This window comes from Dendropsophus ebraccatus, chromosome 10 (assembly GCF_027789765.1).
Source record: "Dendropsophus ebraccatus isolate aDenEbr1 chromosome 10, aDenEbr1.pat, whole genome shotgun sequence".
NCBI classification, from domain to species: Eukaryota; Metazoa; Chordata; class Amphibia; order Anura; family Hylidae; genus Dendropsophus; species Dendropsophus ebraccatus.
In genome coordinates this window covers 58,275,351-58,297,621 of record NC_091463.1, presented here as the reverse complement: position 1 = coordinate 58,297,621, position 22,271 = coordinate 58,275,351, and the positions used below count along the sequence as shown (strand labels likewise).

General features: G+C 42.4%; 1 protein-coding gene across 1 annotated transcript; it reads left to right on the top strand.

Annotated features, from left to right (window-relative positions):
• Positions 1-864: 864 nt before the first annotated feature.
• Positions 865-22,271, top strand: LOC138765809 (A-kinase anchor protein 17B-like). The gene is made up of 5 exons (XM_069942878.1): positions 865-943; positions 11,328-12,094; positions 13,657-13,781; positions 15,810-16,083; positions 17,184-22,271. Exons 2-5 carry the CDS (start codon positions 11,342-11,344, stop codon positions 18,777-18,779), a joined length of 2,748 nt encoding a protein of 915 aa, XP_069798979.1. The 5' UTR covers positions 865-943; positions 11,328-11,341; the 3' UTR covers positions 18,780-22,271.

Sequence of the window (22,271 nt, the reverse complement as noted above, 5' to 3'; positions counted from 1 at the left end):
GGGGCCCAGGGGAGAAGGTAAGAGCTGTCTTGTGTCCTTCTGCTTAACCCCTTATGTACTGCAGTGTGTAAGTGATCCAATGTTTACATACATGCTGCAACACAAAGAAAAGAGTTAACAAGCAGAAGACAAAGAGATCTCTGTTTCACTGCACTGATAACCCCTGACCGCTGCCTGCCACAATCAAGTAGGAAAATGTGTGGGAACTCCGTGAAGAGGTCTGGGGCTATCAGTGCACCAACAGTAAAGCAGATATCTCTGTCTTCTGAACATTGGGTTACTTACACACTGCAGTACATAAGGGGTTAAACAGAAGGTTGTCTGCCTCTGCACCTATTTATTTAACCATAAAAGTTCCTAATGGGCCCTTATAGTTAAATACAGTGGACTGGCAGAGCCCTTGGCTTTCTGCTCTTCTTGATTCTGGATCTGGCCACAATAGATTTTATTTTTTGGCCACATTACAGAATATATATATATGTTGTGCTTTGGGAAGAGGGGGCCCCCTACAATTTTTTGCTATGGGGCCCAGTGAATCCTAGCCACGCCCCTGATGTGAACCTTGCCTGATACTGGCTCCATGGCACAGACCATATGAATACTGAGAGCCAGTAGACGCACACTTGTATGAGCTAGACAGGGAGCTCTCTCCTCTTCAGTGCAGACATTAATAAGAAGTTAATTCCATTGCCATATAACAGATAAAATGACAGCCCACAGGCATTCTCCAGGTTGGAGGCAGGATCAGCAGATAGTCAGTTACTTGCCAGATGCAGTACCTGAGCCAGTAAGCGGGCTTCGGTAAACCCCCTGTGTTTTTCATAAGCTAATATTAGATGCATTTTCTGCAAAAGCAGGAAGCCGTTCACACATATTCCACCTGCCAGCAGCTCTCCAGCCTTGCTGCAGCCTGTGCACGCCAGCAGACCTACACACAGCTAAGGTAAGAAGAAAAGTTTATATTATACTTCCCAGCCCATAATATAAGGATAGATTTTGGTATTACATTACGGGATGTGTCACTTCTGATGCTTTAATGTCTAGTTCCTGTTATTCTAATCCCTTTAAGGGAAGTGCAGTCTCTGTTACATGGCTGGGTATCTATGTGTTCATCTGTACAGCTCGTAACACTAAATGCGATCTACTTTTATCATCTGTCAGAGCGACAACGCCAGTAAAGTATACATAACGCCCATCGCTGAACACAGCCACACAATATCTGATCATTATTATTCGCATTAGCAACTACTTTGTAATGTTAGCTTTTATATGAACAATCCTGACAGTAAGCTATGACTGTATTTCATACATGGCAGACTTGTTGCCGAACATTCTGTATCTGATAATCCATTCTGTTCATCTTGTTTCTGCAACATGTGCATAGATTTTTTTTTTCAAGTATAGAAAACATCAGAAAACAGAACTGCATGTATGAACATACCCAACGACAAAAAGATTATTTATGGCTGTAAAAATAGCTGTCAGCGTAGAATCTGGGGGGGCTTGTTCATTTTAATCATGCAAAATATAGTATGATATATATATATATATATATATATATATATATATATATATATATGTGTGTGTATATACAAACAGGTCTGTAAATTTGCGTGTAACTATACATACATATGGACAATGAGAGAAATTTGATGAAAAATAAAGAGGGTGCCAGATGTTGCCTCTTGCTCCTCTGAGGCCCTCGCTGTATAATTATCTCTATTTATCCTCACCTGCACTGTCTTAGTTATTAGCTGTTGCGCTTTGAGATCTTTTAAATCCCTGTAAGTATCTTGTTTACGATGTATCAAATATAGTTGTCATCTGTTTCTCCAACATAACTTCAAGCCTGTTAAAGGGGTACTTCGGCGAAATTTTCTTTTTTTTTTTTTTTAAATCAACTGGTGTCAGAAAGTTATATAGATTTGTACATTTCTTCTATTTAAAAATCTCAAGCTCTCCAGTACTTATCACCTACTGTATGTCCTGCAGGAAGTGATGCGTTCTTTCCAGTGCTCTCTGCTGCCACCTCTGTCCATGACACGAACTGTCCAGAGCAGCAGAAGGGGATTTCCTTCTGCTCTAGACAGTTCCTCTCACGGAGGTGGCAACAGAGAGCAGTGTGTCAGATTGGAAATAATACACCACTTCCTGCAGGACATACAGCAGCTGATAAGTACTGGAAGGTTTAAGATTTTTTAATAGCAGTAATTTACAAATCTGAATCAATTTCTGACAGGGGTTTATTAAAAAAAAAACAAAAACTTTTTTGATCTAGCACGTTGACAGATTCCCCATTTCATCCTAGGGAGTGACAGGAGGGATGCTAAGTGTAATGCGTCTAGTTTCTTGCATCCAGCCCTTTCATAGCTCTGAATTCCTGGACATATGGGAATAAGCCAGAAAGTGATTACTCAGCTCTATCCGGCTGCTTCATAGGAGTGAATAGAGCCGTGGGTCATTTGCCATACCCAAGGTTGTATATTCATAACAAGGAAGCCAGGAGCCGGGGGTTGGACCCCCGCAGTCCCCAGATAACTTAATTTTGCCTGGACGACCTCTTTAATGATAATATGCACTATTGAGTGAAAATAACCATAAACTTGTTCAGGGGAACAGGGCGGTTTATGCCCATAGTAGCCAATCAGATTCTTCTTCTTCTTTTTTTTTTCCTTTTCATTTTTTTTTAAAGGCCTTTGAACAATAAAAAAATGAATCTGATCCACTGTTCCTCTGCTTAACCTTTGCTAATTCTCTCCCTAAGCATTTAGCAAGCTTTGCAATAGTCCACATTTTTGAGCCAAGAGGAATGGAAATATAAAGGAAGGACTAATTCTCCTCCCTGCCGAAGCTGCTTATGGCTTTGTGTGTTACCCCAGCCTCATGATTTGTCTGTGAGGACACAGCCCCTTTAAGTTGTTATAACGTCTCGGCTATTTCTGGATGATATCGCCACAGTTCAGACTTTGCGGTCTTGATGCATGTTTTTCCTATGTGTTCTTTGAGCCAAAAGGAAGAAGTTTTCTTTCTTTTTAATGTATTCCTAGTTTTGAGTATAAGAAAAGTCTTTAAAATTCAAAGGCCTGTGTCTTGGAAAGCTGGGTGACACACAATGACAACTTCCCTTAGGGCCCTTTTACACAGAAAGATTATCTGACAGATTATCTGCCAAAGATTTGAAGCCAAAGCCAGGACTGGATTTGAAAAGAGGAGAAATCTCAGGCTTTCCTTTATGACCTGGTCTCTGTTTATAGTCTGTTCCTGGTTTTGGCTTCTAATCTTTGGCAGATAATCTGTCAGATAATCTTTCTGTGTAAAAGGGCCCTAAGCCAGTTTCTATCTAAACTCTTACATGGTAAAACTGTCAATCCATTCAGTGATACAGAGATGCATCTTGCACTCATCTTGCACTCCTTGTGGAGACTGCCAGCTGGTATTACCGGTAGTTCCCCATGGGTAAAGGGTATACAAATAAACTCTACTCCAGAAAGAAGAAAACTGCAGGGGAAATTTATTAAGAAAGGCATATCCATACACTGGTCATGATGATGTTCTGCCCCCTCACCTGCGCTAGTGTTGAGAGGTGCACGCCTGTACAGCAGCCTCAGAAATCAATGCCAGCTCCCAGCTGGAGTGGATTTGTGTTACACTGTATACCAGATGGTAGGTGTAAATGGTAGTAAAACAGGAGCATGGGAATGCCACGCCTCCTTCATGCCAAGTTGTGCCACCCTGTCAGTGAGTAGGGCACAGACCAAGCAAAAAGTTGCACATTTTTGTGCTGTTGCCTCCCCCCTTACTTGTCTCTAAAGACACCTATAAGTAACTACCCTGTCAGGTGCACACTATGGCATCCCGGCGGATCATTCGCTACAGATTCCGCAGCTTGCGCCCAGTCGTGGATGCTGGCGTGTGCGTGCATCTCCGCTGGTCCCATAGGCTTCATTCTATGGTTTACCAGATTCCGACGTCCGCCTGAAGGTGGATGGCGGAATCTGGCAAACCATAGAATGAAGCCTATGGGCCCAGCAGAGATGCTTATGGCCACCAGGGGCCGCGAGAAGTGAGCTGCAGAATCCAGGCTGGGTGATCCGGCGGGATGCCGTTGTATGCACATACCCTAAAACAGCCTTGAAATATGTCTAGAGGTTCCAAATGAAGAAGATACTTATGTAGGCACCTGGTTTTAATAATCCTTGTGCAAACAGGAGCAGAGTGAATAATAAAATCAAATAACTAAGGATGTGCATACACCATTATACCTTGAACATCTGACTGTAATGATAAAATTCAGCGTTGTTCCATCTAGCTTTGCACACTCTTGGCATTTTTTTCAATCAGCTTCATTAGTCACCAAGAGGCAGTTTCATCATAGCATTTGATGGTTTTCATTAATACACTTGAGGATACCTTTAAAGTTCTTTTAAAGAAATGATTCAGGTTGACTGACCTTCATGCCTAAAGTAATGATGGACTATTGTTTTTCTTTAGTTATTTTAGTGACCATGATGTGGATTAGTACAGTAGTTGAATAGGGCTAAATGCTGTACAGAGCTGTGTACTGCACAACACAAATGATGGTCTCAAAAGTATTATGAAGGCAATTGATTCCATATATTAACTCTTGACAAGGCATACCTTTAAATCCAAAACCATTCCATTTGGCTACCCCACTCTTTTGTTTACTAGATCATTTTATCTACATTCTTCAATATGAGTTTACAATGTAGAAAATAGTGAAAAAAAATTATGTATCAGACTGCACCCGACCTCAGAACTGGTGTAGAATTCTGTACCTGGGATGCTACAGCCGCAAGTCTGAGAGGCGCACGCTTCTTACTAAATCCAGTATGGGGGCAGGGCTTTATGTAAGACCAGCATACTTGTACGCCGGTCTTGATAAATTCCCCCCTTTGTGTGCAAACTGTTGACTGATACTGTACTTGCCATAGCACTGCGGAATCTCTTAGTGCTATACAAATAAATATTATTATTATTAGTGTTGTCCCTCCGCTGGATCCAACAGCCAGTTACTTAACATGTCCCAGGATCATCAATCCTAGGGCAGTTCTGCATCTTTTGCATCAAGCTTTTAAATTAGCTGACGTTAAGGGCTCTATTACATAGAGTTATACTTGGCCAAATCTGGCCGCTACAGCCGATTATCGCTCTGTGTAATAGAGACAATGATCAGACAATGAAACGGGACTGCCGTGGCTGTGATTGGCTGAGAGGTCTGTCAGTTAACAGGCCGCTCAGACGCTGCAGCCGCTGGGACTAGTAAGCTGCAGAGGCCAGGAGCAGACCAGGACCAGGAGCGGGGAGAGGTAAGATATCAGGTGTTTGGGCAACCAACGTTTTAGGTCCAAACCTAAACCAATCATTAGTCGATGATTGTTTCATCGTCTGATCGTTGACTCTTGGGCTGAATCACCCAATTCGGCCCATTATCGCTTCGTGTAATAGGGCCCTTAACGTCAGCTAATTTAAAAGCTTGATGCAAAAGATGCAGAACTGCCCTGGGAGTGGTGTTCTGGGACGTGTTAAGTCACTGGCTGTTGGATCAAGCTGAGGGACAGCACTATGGCAAGTACGGTATGAGTAAACAGTTTGCACACAAAGAGGGGAAATTTATCAACACCAGCACGCGGAGGAATCGCTGCAGACTGTGATTTGCAGAGCGGCCTTTCAGCTGACAGGCTGCTTAGACAATGCAGCCATTGGGAACAGGAGAGGTAAGGTATCAGGTGTTTGGGCAAGGGCTGCATGGATATCGCTAACGATGGTCTAATAGGTCCAGCAGATCAGTGCTTGTTTACTAAAATGATGGGGCCGTAGTCAGCTTTTGTAACAGGACCCTAGGGCTTTGAGTCATCTACAGGACACCATTGAACCAACTTGCGTACACTCAGTGCTACAACACTGTGTGTTTATAGTCTACCTGTTTATTACCAATGGCCTGGGATTAGGCACTGATAAAAACAGATACTACACTTGATATTAGCCAAAAGTATCCCTGGGGGAAAAAAGTATGCATATGAGATCTCCTCTTTCTTCCCTCTGGCATAATTAGGGCAGAGAAAGTTTAGGAGGAGCTTGCCTGCTGCTACAGTTACTACTGAATATGCAAGAAAGGGGTCCGTGGAGCCTCGGTTGCGAGTCTCAAAACACAGGAATAGCCAGATATCCCTCCAGGGAAGGAAACCTGTTGCCAAGAGGTGCCCCCCAGTGGGGAGATCACCAAACCACCCTGATACGTAGCCCATTATAAATCCCACTCAGTTGCGAGTATTGCGACACAAATAGGGAAATACCAGGGTGGCCCCTTTTTTTCAAAGTCTAAATCAGTTGCGAGTATTGCAACATGACAAAGATTTACCAAAGCCAGGCATCCATTCACAAACAGCTGTTTGGGGGTGTTGCCCCTCGTCAATGTGGAGTAGGATTCTGGCTAAAGGCAGCAATGAAAAGAAAGTAGACCCCTCTCTTGGATATTCAGATTTTATAGGGGGCAGTGTATAGGGAGTCTCGTGAATGAGTTTTCCACAGTTTGTTTGTTTGTTTTTTTGCTGATCTCCCTGAGCTCAGTGATTGTTGTGTTTTGACAGTTACTACTGATCAGCCTCTCCTTGACCAACCTGCCTTGATTGATAGACATCTCCCTCTTCTTTATGTTTAGGATGAGATTGACTGTGGGGCAGGCAGAAGCCTTGAGGGATTGTCCAATGATTGTGACAGTGATGACAGGTTCCCTTTAATGAGTTGGATTTTGATTTCCAGGGCAAGTTACAATTTGCTTTAGAGAGAAACTTCTTTTTGGACGAACTAATTTGAAGACTGTTTATGCTGTGTTGTTCTTTTCACATGCATTTTTTGGGGCTTCAAAAGGAATCAGCAACATAAAGAATCAAGTTAAATTGCTGCCTCCTGCTGGATTCACTTTGGCTCAAAAAACTGCTTTGGTATTTTTCCAAAAATCACTGTGTGTGACACCATCATGTGGGGAGACCTTATATTATAACAAAGTGAGGGATTGCCATAGGGTGTCTTAGTACCTTTTTTCCATTCTTATTACCACATTCTTATTACCACCTTATTTTGAATTATACTGTACCTGGGACTGGCAGTACGTGACTTGGGTTTATTTGTTGCTGCTTAGATTTGCACCGTGTGGCATATAAAGCTCTGCTTAACAAAATCTATGGGGCTGCATGACTGGACTTATGATTCTAGAGATGAGCTGCCTCAGTGATCAGTGACATATTTTCTTTGTGTTAATGAACCCTAAAAGAAGTCCTCCCGCCCAGCACCCCTCAAGGGATTGGTCTGTTTTTGTAACTTATTCCTATTCATCGAAGGCACAATATTTTGGTTTAACTTCCTAAAGACACCCATGTTCTTATCACCTGTGGACTCTCTTTTCAGTTAAAGTTAGGTTCAATTATAGTATACCTGTCATGACGGACCGCTGCCAAATCAGCAGAGATTTCCCCTATTAGGCTATGTTCACACAACGTAAGTAAACTATTTGCAACACAGCCGTGATTAATCCTGGGCCGGTGTTTTACTGCATGTGAACATGGCCTTAATGTGGAAGTTTGGATCTTCATGGCCACGAACACACCATGAGACCGTGATGTGCGATCCCTCTGTGTATTACAGTCTCATGGCATGCTTGTAGCCTTGGTGACCCAAACTTTCACATTAAGGGTGCCTTCACACCTACCGACTCGCAGCGTTAATAACGCTGTGAGTCGGCTAGGTCCTGGCAGATCACTGTCAGTACATACACGCAGAGGTCTGAACGACTGCTGCGTGTATGTAAATCTGCCGGCCACTTAACCCCTTCTGATGCCGGCCGGCCGCCTCCCGCTCAGCTCTGTATACATTACCTCCTCGCTCCACGGGGTCCTGGCGTCCTGCTCTTGCGCCCGGCCAATCAGTGTGTTGCCCTGCCGCAGCCACTGTAATGTATACAGAGCTGAGCGGGAGGCGGCCGGCCGGCATCGGAAGGGGTTAAGTCGCCGGCAGATTTACATACACGCAGCAGTCGTTCAGACCGCTGCGTGTATGTACTGACAGTGATCTGCCAGGACCTAGCCGACTTGCAGCGTTATTAACGCTGCGAGTCGGTAGGTGTGAAGGCACCCTAAGGCTGCGTTCACACTACGTATATTTCAGTCAGTATATTTCAGTCAGTATTGCAACCAAAACCAGGAGTGGATTAAAAACACAGAAAGGATCTGTTTACACAATGTTGAAATTGAATGGATGGCCGCAATTTAATGGCAAATATTTGCTGTTATTTAAGAACAACGGCTGTTATATTGAAATAATGGCAGTTATATATATGGCGGCCATCTACTCAATTTCAACATTGTGTGAACAGATCCTTTCTGTGTTTTTAATCCACTCCTGGTTTTGGTTGCAATACTGACTGAAATATACATATACTGACTGAAATATACGTAGTGTGAACGCAGCCTAACAGAGGAAATCCCCACTGATCCGGCACCAGGCAGTCATGATGTAGACATTAAACTATATACCTTCCCCAAGCAACACCTACTTGACCAGTGGTGAAAAAAAGAACAATTCTTCAATACCAAATGGGCATCTCATGTGTCTAAACTACTTTTTGCAGTCTTGTTGAATGTCATATTAAAGGAATATAGCTTGTCTGTCTGCCCCAATCACCTCTCAGACGGGGACTTTGTTTCTTTTAAAAATCATGCACTTACTATGCCTGATGCCTGCTATGTGGATCTATTGGTAATCTAACTTTGGCTTGTGTCCCTGACTACATGTTTGTCTCCTGACTTGGTCTGTATCTTTGTCCTCTGTTTTTTTTTTTTATTCTGGTTTACCTTATTTCCTAGAGACTTTGTACTAGTATCCGCCTCTCCTGGTTTGACCATAGCTTGCTGACCCCCTGCCATTGTGTATACTTGTCCTTGTCTCGTATTTGTCTTGTGTGCTGTTCTACCTATATGACTGTCGCCTAGGACACATCAAGGCAAGTAGGCAGGCACAGTGGGTGTGGGACAGCGTTAGGGCTGCACTTTTATAAAGTCCAACGTTTCTTTACGCCGGGCTTACAAATGTCCCTGCAGTCCCGGAGCTTAGGGGATTTATATAGAGACGCATAGCCTCTACATAAATCCCAATCGCACGGAGCCCGTCGGTGCGAAAATTTTAAAACCTATGCCAGCTCGGAGCTGGCGTAGGTTTCAGTATCATTTTTACACCGGAAAAATGATAAATGCGGCGCACACAGAGGCCGCGTCCCCTCTGCGTGCAGCCACACCCCCTGTAATGCCCCCTCTCCACCCCACTGGCGAAGGTGGCGCAGATGCGAAAAAAATGTTCGCAAAAATACCATTTGCGAATATTTTTACGCCGATCTGCCCCATCTGCGCCTAAAAAAGGCATTTATTTCATATGAAATATATTTTTAATTGAGCACATGATGAATACTTGCTTTTAGAATAAATTATTTAATTATATAAATATATAATGTTTATATACTCCATCTCTTTCACTGTAAGGGCATTGCTATTTTCACACTGCAAACAAATCCACAAGAGATCATTTATCTTTCATCAGGGAGTGTTGGATGAGCGATGACTAAGGATGACTTGGGATTTGATTTTACCTGTTGATAAAAAGAAAAGCGCATACAAATAAAGACATTTTTCTTAACCCTATTTACATGTCATGGACACAAACCTTACAGATTTTAGAGTATACAGTGGTACTTCTATTCTCGAACCTAATTGGTTCAGGAGGGCAGTCTGTGAACCGAGCAGTGTTTTCCCATAGTAAAAAAATGTAAATGTGTTACCACACCAACCACTAATTACCTGCAATTTATTCATTATTACTTAATTACTTATTATTCATTGAAAAGTGCCCAGTTTAATCACTACAGTACAGAACAGCACTATTCTGTACAGGACATTTTAACAAGAAATGTTCAACAAAACCAGCAATTATAGTACAGTAGTCACCAACTCCTCACTCATCCTTTACTATATAGTGCCCCCCCCCCCCCCCACCAGCACTGTAAAGAATGGGCACTGACTGTACTACTACTGCACTGTATATGCACTCCAGAAGTCTTATACAGAACTGTACTGTATGTGAAGCCTCACCAGTGCTAAACTCACCAGGTACAACCCACCATCCACACTCACAAAAACATTTGGTTACCGGGAAAAGTTCAAGTTCCAATTGTTACTTCTGGGTAAATATTCATTCAAATGCCGAACAGTTAAAATTCACTTCGCTTGCCGCTTTGCACATGGATAGAACGGCGCCAGTGCAGGGAAGCCGGTGCTGCGGTCCTTTTTTGAACTGCGGCCTCGTTCCTGCGTATAGCGACTTTCTATTCCTGGGCACTGGTCAGTGGCGAAGCACTGGAGGCGGGCTGGCCCACCCCCAATGGGAGGAAACCCCCACTCCTCTATGACGCGGCTCCACATTAGAAAAAAAATTTACATTTCCAGTTATGGGGAATGAACATTTAAAGGAACATTTATTTAGCTGGTAATGGGCTTGTGTAAACAGACTTTAGAGTCTGTCTAGTCTCAGCTAACGCCGTCTACGCTTTTATTTATTTTCCCTAGAGTGTTTGTGAATGTCAGTAAACTTCTCTATATAAGTAAAGACTCGTGCACAGGATATAGAAGTTTGAACAACAGTGCAGGGAGCCTACAGCTACTATACTCCAGAGCAATACAGACACCATGGTATTGCCTTACAGGATCCGTAAGACTCAATGTGTACAGAAATATTCTTCCCGTCCAAAATAAAATAAAATTTTTAGGCCATGTTCACACAACGTATGTTTTGCATAAATCACAGCCGTTGTTGCAATTTGCAGTAACGGCCATGATTTATATAAAACATACGTTTTATTTGAATGAATGGAATCCCGGCCGGAGTGTATACACATAGTATGTGCTCTGGCCAGGATTCCATCCGTGCGCAAAAAAAACTGACATGTCATTGAATAGCAGCTGCACAGAACATGTCAAATCACACAATGGAGCGTGCGGCTCCGTCCACACCCTCCATTGTGTGCAGCGGTGAATTGGGATGCGGGCGCACATAGCCTTATAGTGAAAAGTGGAGTCTGCCACATTTTTTGGTAGGTTTCACAAACATAGTATGCCTCTATATGAAGACATGACATACAGTATGGAGGTACAGTAGAAACATTATGAAAATTATATTACAATTTAGGGTCTACAGTATTATGTGCCACAGCTCTTATTTTGTATGTACAATGGCTTCTAACACATTGTCTTCTTCTTTTGTTGCAGATCACCTGAACACAATGATAGTCACTCCAGTATATGATGACTCTGAAGCCGTGGAGCTCAGTGCAGTTTACCATCTTTATCTTAAACCCAAGGCAAAGTTAATCATCTCAATCCTACTTCCAGAAGAAACAGAACAACCTAGACCAATATCAAACTGGGACATTTTGGAAGAACTGAAAACCTTGGTGGCTCCAGACAATTTCAGTTCTGTTAGGGTTTCCAAAACCACCAAGGAATTTATTCGAATTGAAGGTGAAACAGACACTAAACAGATGGCTCAAATTTTTTTTGAAAAGCTCAATGGGCAAAGCTTGCCAATCAGTTGCCTGCCCAGACCATTACACATGGCAGTAACTGTGGCGCCTGCTGACCTTCCAGCCAACGATAACACTGAGAAATTACTGGCAGAAATAGTAGACGATTTAGAGGGCAGTGCAGAAAATGATACCCCGTCTTGTATTCATTTGGAGGGTTTGCCATGTAAATGGTTTTTAGCATTGGATTCGAATACAGAAAAGCCAAGTTTAGAAATTTTGAGAACCACTTTTGAAAAGTTTGGAAACATTGTAAACATTGACATACCTATGCTTGATCCCTATAGAGAAGATGATAGTGGAAACCAGTTGGGTACTGGTGGTCTTCAACCATTTGATGCATTCATTCAGTATGAAAATCTATCAAGTACTATAGCTTCAGTGCGATCACTACAAGAGATGAAGCTCATGTTTACTTCGGAGGATGGAAAATCCCTGGCATGTGATATTAAGGTGAAATATCAAAAAGATTCCTAAAGCATACATTCATAAGCAAGCATACAGAAACCTAGTATGCATGGAAAAATGTCTGGACAAAAAGTAAAGCACTTCCTCATGGAATCTAATCAGATCATTTTATATTTAAATCTGCATTGCAGGCCATTTAAAAACACAGAGCAGACATGTTACCAATTGTCATTTAAAAAAAAACAAAAAACTTGTGACATGTCCAGTTCCTTTTATCATTCAGGGTCTGAGTGATCAGACCCTGACCAAACACTAGAATGAGCAGGGAGAGAAGCATTCAGTCGGGCACTTCTTTCCCTGCTCTGTGTCTTTGAGAACAGGATGTTCCCACAGACCTAGGCCTCTTTCACTTATCCATGTGCAATCTGTGATATACAAAAAGCAAAAAATGGCCAGCACTCCAATGCCTCTGTTCACACTGTGCAGATTGCACGCCAGGACTGGCACTTGCAGGTTGCTGTTGCACTTTCCTGTTTGGGCCATGTTTACCCAACGTAAGTGCCGTGATTGGTACAGAACCTACGTTGTGCTGCAGGCCGAGGGAATAACTGCCGGAGTGTATACACAGAGTATACACTCCGGCCGGGACCCCTAGCAGCGACATAGTAAACATATCAGTTTTCTGTGGCCACTATTCATTGAATAGTGGCCACAGAAAGCCCTCTCATTGCACACTATGGAGCACACTATGGAGCACTCTGCGGGCCGAGAGATCATCTGGCCAGTACTTCAGTACCAGCAGCGATGATCTTTTCAGAGACCGGACAGTCTCTTACGCCATGTGAACATGGCCTTAACATGTTTCGGGAGAAAATTCTCCCTTCCTCAGAACAAGTGTGCCCATTGTTCTGCCTTTTTTTCTTTCTAGGCGGTTTAAACAGAGATTATACATACACCTGCATGCTGGCCATAAATCATAGTGTACTTGCCTTTAATAGATATGTGTTCAGACTGTGATATATGGCCAGCCTACAAGGCTGCACACAGATGTTTGAAAGGGGCCATCTTGGTCATGTGACACAGCACCAGGAGAGAATGCACTAAGCATGGACTCATTTTCAGACCCCATCCAATCAAAACTTTTGATATTTTTCATTATGACCATTTAAAAACTTATGGGGAGATTTATCAAAGGGTGTGTTAGATATACAATGGCATAAGCACAACAACAACCAATCACAACTCAGCTTTCAGGTCTGGTAAAATATTAGAGGAGCTGTGATTGGCTGCTGTTGGCAGTTTACACCCACAGGATTCACACTGCATTTGTGTTTATGTTTAACATATATGTTTTATACTCTTGAAAATCATAAAAATGTAAAGTTAACAAATGCTAAAAAAAGATTTCCCTATGTCATTTGGCAGAATCCATTATATATTACTGTATAAAGTAGCGCAGACAACTACACTTTTGTATACAGCAAAAAAATAAAATGGAAACAGTGAAACATAAACCTTTTTTTAAAACTAGAAAGCCACAAAGGTAGAAGATAATTCAAATTGCAGTTATGTATCTTGTTTAATGATTTTATATTTTATTTAATCAGATATCTGTTGACGAAACCAATCATTTTAGTGAAGAGGCCATAAATAAAAGGACTGCTGAACGCCTCAAACTACAAGAGCTGGAGCAGCAGAGGAAACAAGAGAAAGAAGAGGAGGAGGCTGAAAGGTAAGGGAAAGGCTGGTGAAATGTATCAAAGTTTACTTGTCATTCTGTTTTTTCCCAATCGACAAGCATTCGCTCTCGCTGCCAGAAGACTCAGTAACCATGGATATGTCTACACCAGGTGAGTTCCTTGCACAAGTCCTATGAAATGAGAATAGGTTTTGTGCACGGAACTCATCCAGTGTGGACGTATTCATGGTGACGGGATTGACCGCACACCGATCTGGAACAGCAGCAGAATGACGCTTCATAGTATTCATAAAAACTACGTCTGGACGTCTTTTCTCTCTGCCACCTCCTCCCCGGCCAGATCCCAAAATAGCCCCCCCCCCCGCTGGAGTACCCCTTTAAATGTAAGCTTAAGTTTTCATACATTAAAGGGGTTGGCCAGGGGAGTCTGATTTTAGCTCTATGAGGTACACTGCTGTGAAGTGCTGTGAGTGAACTGATTAATACTTTACACTAAGCTATTGTTTTATTTAAGGATTTTAAACAGCCATGGTCTTTTATGGTTTGTCTGTGAAAGTCACAAAAAATAAGTTAGTCAGCAAATAAATGGTGCACGCTGCTATGGCTGCAAAAAAAATACAGCCCCTTAATAAGCGTTATTGATGAAATAGGAATATCCCTTTAATGAAATTCACTTGTGTGCTGTGTTGTCACAACGTGCCTCTTCTTTAAGTAGACAGTATAATCTGCTGTATGAGCTGACATCCTCAGCTTCTTCTCTAACATGATGGGACAGAAAATATTTTTCAGTTTCAGTTTATAATCAGTATAGATCAACATGTATAGAGGAAGGGGTGATTCTTCTATTTTTTTGATGGAAACTCCTTTCCTGAGTCCTTCTGCGTAGTGTTACCATGCTCGTACACTGGAATAAGAAATGAAGTTTTTAAAACAAATTTAAAATGAGGTGTATCGATGTTTGTTTTCTGCATTGCTCCATTGGCGTCGGTGAGGGGATCCCGGTGGCGTGGTCCTTTTTTCAAAACGCTGCTCGGTGCCCACGCTCAGCACCATTCTTTTTCCCGGCTCTATGCACTTGGGGCGGGTCCAGCGCCCCACAGATTGACAATATCCCCTCCCTTCTCACCTAGATTCTAATTCTAATTGATTCTTCTACTACCTATAGGAAGTAAGTTGTTATTATGAGAAAAAAATAATACATGGGCAGGCTGTTAGACTAAGATTTTCTCTTATTTAGCAGTTCTGTACTCTGGCTTAGAGAGGGGGTTCTGAGTAAGGAATCTCCCTTTATGACACCCTATGTGCAGAGGGAAATGCGTGGTGCAATGGCAAAACTTTCCATCTGATCAATTTTTCATCCATGAATTACAACAGATTACAAATTTATGTAATATATTTAACTTTTTGGGTATAAATCCTCTTTCCACTTGAGCCACAGCTCTGTAATAATTTACACAAAAATTGTTGCAGCAATGGTGTGTGTGCAAGCGATAAGCACTCCTACAACCCCAAGTGCTGTAATATATCCAAGTAAAACACAGCGGGACTCCAACAGAAGAAATAAAAAAAAAAAACTCTGTCTTTATTGCACCCAAAATACAATGTTTTGGTCTTACAATTAAGACCATTTTTAAGCAGTGTAATTCATACTGTAGATATGCATAAGCTTCATTTACTTTGCAATCTAGTCTGTTCTATATATAGGAGAGCAGTTTACGACGGCTGCGCTTGTTTTATTTTTTTCCACTCAGAGGGCTGTGGTTTCTTGTTAGCTGATTTGTTAGCCAGATTTATCACGTGCAATTTTTTTTTTAGTTTATGTTCAAAATAATTGCGGAACAGCACTCCACTCCTTCCCTGATTTGTTTTGTTTTTTTGCCAAGTTTTGTTAGCTAAAAAATGGCACAAAAATTTTGAAGCACACAAAAAATGCACAAGATTTATCATGGCAAATACATTTTGAGCAAGATCTGTGAAATTTTGCGCAGCATAGAAAAATGCACAGAAAAAAAACTGCACAGATGATAAATGTGCCCCCTAATGTATGTTCTATATACTCAGAAAAAGAAAACTTGAGGAGAGAAAGGCAAGAGCAAGGAAACGGAGGGCCAGGCTGAAAAGGAAACTGCAGAAACAGAGACAGCAGAAGGCACTGCAGCTGCAGCAGCAACAACAGCAGCAGCAGGAGCAACAACAACAACAGCAGCAACAACAGGAGATCTGTCCTGAAGAAGAAGAAGAGGACACTGAAGAATGGCAGGAGAGGAAGCTGCTCCTTGCTCAGAGACGACTTGAATCAATAAAGCTTCTTACTACCATATTGGACAAAGTGAATGTGAGTGTTTTCTATGAGTTCTGCAGGTGCTTGTGACAGTTAAGATATGTTCCATCCAGATGGTTGTCAGTGACAACAGATCCCAAGCATGACATTATTACCCACAACAGTGCAGATAAAAATTGCCAGACGCTGCCTACCTGCAGCTACACTGGAATCACTCACAAAGAGAAGTGTCAATTTTTCTTTGGCATTACTTTGGATCACCTTGGTAGGGCCATGAGTAGGATTCTCACACACACACACACACACACTCGCCCAGCCCGGCACAGTCTCCTATCGTTAATTTGTTCTCCCAGCTCCCCGGCGCACAAGTGATGTCACTTGTGCACAAGGGATGTCTGGTCTAGGGAAGGGGGGGTCTGGGGGTCTCCTGGTGCAAGCCGTACCATGGAGGCAGACCAGGCTGCATGAGAATGGCATAGCTGCTCTACTTGCAAAATGACCTCTGCCCAGGTCTTAAAACATGACTAGAAAACTTTCCCATATAAGTAAATCATAATGTTGTTTTCAGTGGTTCATTTGGCTGCTGTAAAGCATATCTCTAAATGCTGTTAACATAGCACTGAAAAAGCTTAGGTAATATGGTGGCCCCCCCCCCCCCCATAGTAATGGACACAAATAAAAACTATGAACATGTGAGAAAAAAAGCACATGTTTAAGTATCTGATAAATTGAAAAAAAAAATCTTAGTGACACATTCTCAGGCAACATTCACAAATACCATATTTGAGTACTTGATCCTGTGTTCAATCATTAATCATTTGGTTACATTGATTTACAGCATCAAATTTGCAGAAAACACAGTACGAGTTAAAGTACGCGTAAAGTTTTTTTTAACAATTTGACAGAAACCATAGTATAAACTCATATGTTAGATCCCATACAGTTCTCATGACTATTGTTCTGTTCAGGACCAGTCTTTGTTTGAAAAGTGAGTATGTGAGTACTTGTTATTTTCAGCTTATATACAGTTTAAACTTTGAATTTGAATACAGTTTGAATTCTGGTTTCCCTCTGTAGTTGTCTGATGTATTTAGTATTTACCAATAGATTGTTACCCATAAAAGTAACTATAAATTTGCGTTTTGTCTCTGAAGGATTTGGTTCAAGTCAATAAACTTGAGGAAGAGCAAATGAACTGTGATTATCTGGCACTGAGTGACTGTTCTGTGTCCACCTACTCGGAGAACAGTAAGGTTATGTCTTTACATGTCTCAGATGAGGAAATCAATCACAACGAAATGGGCATGTGCACTCAAGACAAGGTAGAAATTACAATCTCAGGGGGAGACACTGAGACACACCAACACAGACAAAGAAAGGACCCCAGGACCGAAAACAGTTACCACAACTTAGCTGATCAGGAGCCTAAGTTTAAAGATAAAACATACGAAGAGCCAAATACGCAAATGACTTATGGTGAACGGATCTTTAAACTATCAGATGATTCCATTAACCGACCTTCTAAAAAAAGGAAAATTTATGAAACGGATGAATTTATTAACTATTTGTTAAATTATTACCATTATCCACAGTATGCCAGAATATTTTTGGAAACCAAAGAAAGTTCAAACAACCCATGGTGCCGGAGAGTGGTGCGCTGGAAAGGAAACAGCTTCCAGATAAAACTCCAGAACCTTAATGGACATTTTGCAGAGATGAACTTCATGCCAGAGTTGGAGGAAGAAACAGAAGATGATAGTGGTAAATGTGAAGCCCCTGCTGAGCAGTCAGATGGAAAATCACAAGTGCCTCTAGATCGAAGAAAAGATGCTACTGGAACTTTCAGGCACCTGGTTAAAAGTGAACATGAGGTTTCAGTTCCAGTAACAAAAGCAGAAAAGCCTTGTTTGATAAAGCCCTGTGAGCGATTATACAAAAAAATATGGGATGAGGACAATGATAGCCTTAGCTCAGTGCCCAACAGTGAACTTAAAGAAGTTCTGGAAGAGATAAGCAGCACGTCGGAATACTTTAGTGAGGATGTCAGCGAATTGTCGGGTAAGCAAACAAATATCAGAAGAGCTTCAAGGAAGCAAAGAAGAATTAAGCAGCTGAAAAAATTAAAACGCCACAATATTTCCTTGCATTCTCAGTTCTGCCACGAGGATCTGTTAGATCACCTATTACAGTCATATTACCACCGATTAAAAAAACATTCAAAGTTTAAAGTGACTCATGGCCATAAAAAGAAGCCAGTTTTATATCATCAATACGACTCGGAAACAAGTGACTCTGATTTTGACTCAGAGGCTAAGGCTCGGGCAGTATGGAAAAGAAAAAGATCAAAGTTAAAAAATCGACTCGACTGCCTTTTGGAAGAGAAAAAAGTCAATAAAGAATTGTACTTAACCTCTGAAAGCGAGAGCAGCTCAAGTGATCAGCACAAAGGAAACATCTGGCGTCACCACCATGATGGCAAGCCAAAGCGTAAGGTACATAAGGCAGGGGGTTCAGATTCCGCTGATAAAACCTCAAAACAGTTGGAGTACTGTTTTGCAGAAGATGTCTCAGAGCCTATTGATCAGGAAGAGTCCCCATGGGATGCAGAGGAAACTCAGACTAGCTGTAGTCTAAGCTCTAGCCATCAAAGAGCAGAAAACAAGAAGCCTAGAAGTCAAGCAAAAAGTTCTTACGCTGATTACTGGGATTGGGAGCATCATTTTTATAAGGGGGATACATGTAAAAGTTAGAATATAGAAACATTCAAAACCAAACTATAGAACATGGTGTAGTGCCTTATTTTGTAACATTAGATCAGCCAGAAATATTAGAGTACTGGACTGACTAATAGTTTATTGCTAATAGCTGTGCAGTCAGTAGGAAAAGTTTACGATTTGAAAGAAAATGCCCATAAATATTAAAGGGTGTGTGCATTTTACATCTTCATTTCTCTTATTGCTGCAATGCATCTACAATGTAAAACGTGCAATACAGCAAGAATTTTCTTTAAGAAGTGTATTTGGGTATACAGGATTTATACAGACTACCAATAAATCTTACAGTCATATATGACTCCATTCGCTATGCCCCTCATCATCTGTAATCTAAAACAGCAGATAGGCAGTAAGGCTACATTCACATGTTCCACAGTGCTGTCATTGGCCATAGCTACTGATAGCACAATGCAATGGACGGTCCTATTCATAGAAGAATTGGTCACTGCCTTGTAACATGTATGAATGTGTTAACAGGCTGTTCAAATGAATGGACATACCCTTTAAAATAAAACATACGTAAATGTTATACTACCTAGAATGAAGATATCTAATGTGCTCGGAATAAAACCAAATCGAAATAAACATCACTCTTTCACCTAATAGTAAGGCAATTTTGTATGTCTGGTATATTGCCTTATTCACAATTTAGGGTATACGTTGACGTTGAGTGTAACGTTGAGTCGTGGATCCCCTGTATTACCACTAGCAATGGTGCAAGCTGCACCAGGGGGCGGAGTATAAGGGGCCGCTGGTTTTCACCAGTGTCCACCACAAAATGGGATGGACTTACTGCAGCAGGCGACCCTCAGGTCGCTACACCTGGTTTGGTTTGGCGGCAGGTGAGGTGCAGCAGAAGACACGTAGGCAGGCTGGGACACAGCAGGAGTCGTAACTGGAACCATTTGCGGAAGGAACCAAGGGGCAGTAGGAACCAGGGGCAGCAGGACTCCTAACTGGAACCATGGGCGGTAGGAACCACGGGCAGTAGGTACCAGGGGCAGCAGGACTCACGGCTGAAATCATGGGCAGTAGAAACCACAAGAATCACACACTATGGAAGCATGCAGAGGCTCCAACAAGGAATGTCAGCACTGGTGTACATTTATAAGTGATTGGTGCACTAACCAATTTAGGGACACACTGTACCTTTAGAACTGTGACAGTCGATGTGTGCCCGCCCTAGTAGGCGAGACGCGTGTGCCAGCCAAGACAGCGGAGAGCAGGACTGTGGAACAGGGGCCAAAGAGGAGGTAGCGCCGACACAAGCATGTGGGGCCCCCAGTGCCCGCATGAGGAGAGGCGCAGGAAGAGCGGGTGCAGCAGGGGCCTTCCTTAACACTAACAGTATGGCCAGTGGCAGCAACAGACATGGCGATCCTAACAGGCTTGGATGAAGGTTTCGGCTCCCAGTAGCACCTAGTGGTCAGGTGAATACCAGCCAGGCTGTGGAATGGAATTCATTCAAAATTAAAGGTCCATGGCAGTCAGTCCTAGAGCCAGCAATCACCAATCTGTGCCAAGGGGAGAAAGATGTATTTTTTCCACCGAGCCAGTGTCAGGTCCCATCCACAGCTTGTTGGTTTAGGGGCAAAAGGGAAGGAGTACAGCGTCAGGTAGTCACCAGACTGGTATATAGGAAAGCACAGGCAATCAAGGGGAACTCCAAGGTAGTGGCAGTACTCAACAACAGTCTAGCAGTGTGCTTACTACAAAGAACTGCCGACTGAGATCAGTAGTGTGGCAGTTTTTCTGTCAGTGGTGGCAAAGACCATGATGCTATCTGCAGCATCTGTGATCATAAAGTGGGTCAGGGTTTGGGTTTAAACCCAGGTACTGCTTCTATACATTAGCACATGGAATGCTAACACCCCATTGCCTGGAAGAACCGGGACCCCCACAACACTTCTTGCCTGTAAACAACAACAGCTGCAGCTACTATCGCACAGCCCCATCTCTGCAAGTCAGGATAATGCAGCCTTGGTTGAAAGCAGTAGGTTCCTTACATCTACCTCTGGGGACCAGGGGGAAACCACAAACATTGCTGCAGCACCCACCCTATCCCATAGATGATAAATAGACAACTGGCTAAATTGACTGCCCTGTATGCCTTCAATTTTTAAATATAAAAATAAAAGACAAAAATAAACATACCATATCTTAATTTAACAACATACACTATATCCCAAAAACATTTTAACTACTATCAACCATAACATATTAATAAACTATATACACTACTATAGACGATTAACCAACATAACTAACTAAATGTGAACTCCCTTATCATTGTTCACAACCTGATACCACCCAAAAAACACAAAAGCTCTCTGTCTCGCATTGGGCACATAGCATCTACAGCTATGGCTAGGGACACTGGATAACAGCCCATCTGGGAGAGCTGCAGCGGCAGCAACAAGAAATGGAGGTCACATTGCAATCTACTCCTAGATTTCGGCATGGACATCATCTGGAGACTTCATTGTCTACCTCCACCACCTTGTCCAGTCACCACGCCAAAACAAACTCTGTCCCTGTAGCGTACCAACATTGCTAAGCCAAGCGCTGTCAGGTTGTCCTTCCCAGGACTGAAGGATCTCCTGAAGATGGCAAGGAAACTTTGTACCCACTTCAGCCACTTGTACGTGGCACCCAGATCCAATGCAAGTGTGGACTGCAACAACATCAGCTGATCTGCCAAATGACAACACAGTGGAATTCATCCCTCCATGTGTTGGATTAGCTGTACCAACAGAGGTCAGGGGAACCAGATAACAAGGATAGTTGGGGTACAAAAGCCAGGGTCAGAGTCAGACTTGGAGTCACCGTTACCCCTAAATATTTTTGACCCAGTGCAGTTCTGGGCAGAGAAGGTCAACATCTGGCCGCAGCAGCCAGCAATGTGGCATCTGAGAGGTTGTTTAGTGCGGCAGTGGCCATTGGGAAACCCACAAGGAGGAGACTTTCTTGCCCCAGTGTGGAGAGGCTGACCTTTATCAAATTGAACAAAGCCTAGATAGGACCGGATTTCACCACCGCTGTGACTGATATTAAGAACCGAAACATCAGTCAGCAAAAAGGCACGTGCCTGTGTCTTAAAAAATTTTCCCACAAGTTTTAAAAAAAAATATCAAGTAACATTCCCCCTTTACATCCCCAATAATATGATAATCTCATAGAACCCCAAAAACAGTATTATCCAGGCACAAATGCCCATGACATTTCCCTTTTTGTTACCATAGCCGTGGGGTTTTTATTCACTGGCACTTGTGACAACGAATAGTAGCTTTCATGTCCTATTTTTACAGACAGGCATTGTGACTGCCTAACTGTTCTTGTAAATTTTTTACGATATCAGGATGGTAGATGGTTTGCTCTATGGTTCACGAAAGGGAATTCGTTGCATGAGGTTTTAAATGGGTTATCCAGCTTTACAAAAATATGGCCACTTTTCCCCCTACTGTTGTC

What these genes read in the sequence shown, in the direction of transcription:
- LOC138765809 (XM_069942878.1), top strand. Translation starts at nt 11,342, where the DNA reads ATGATAGTCACTCCAGTATATGATGACTCTGAAGCCGTGGAGCTCAGT. An exon ending in GAAGAGGAGGAGGCTGAAAG is followed by an intron (nt 13,782 to 15,809) that starts GTAAGGGAAAGG and finishes CTATATACTCAG; the next exon opens with AAAAAGAAAACTTGAGGAGA. An exon ending in CCATATTGGACAAAGTGAAT is followed by an intron (nt 16,084 to 17,183) that starts GTGAGTGTTTTC and finishes TTGTCTCTGAAG; the next exon opens with GATTTGGTTCAAGTCAATAA.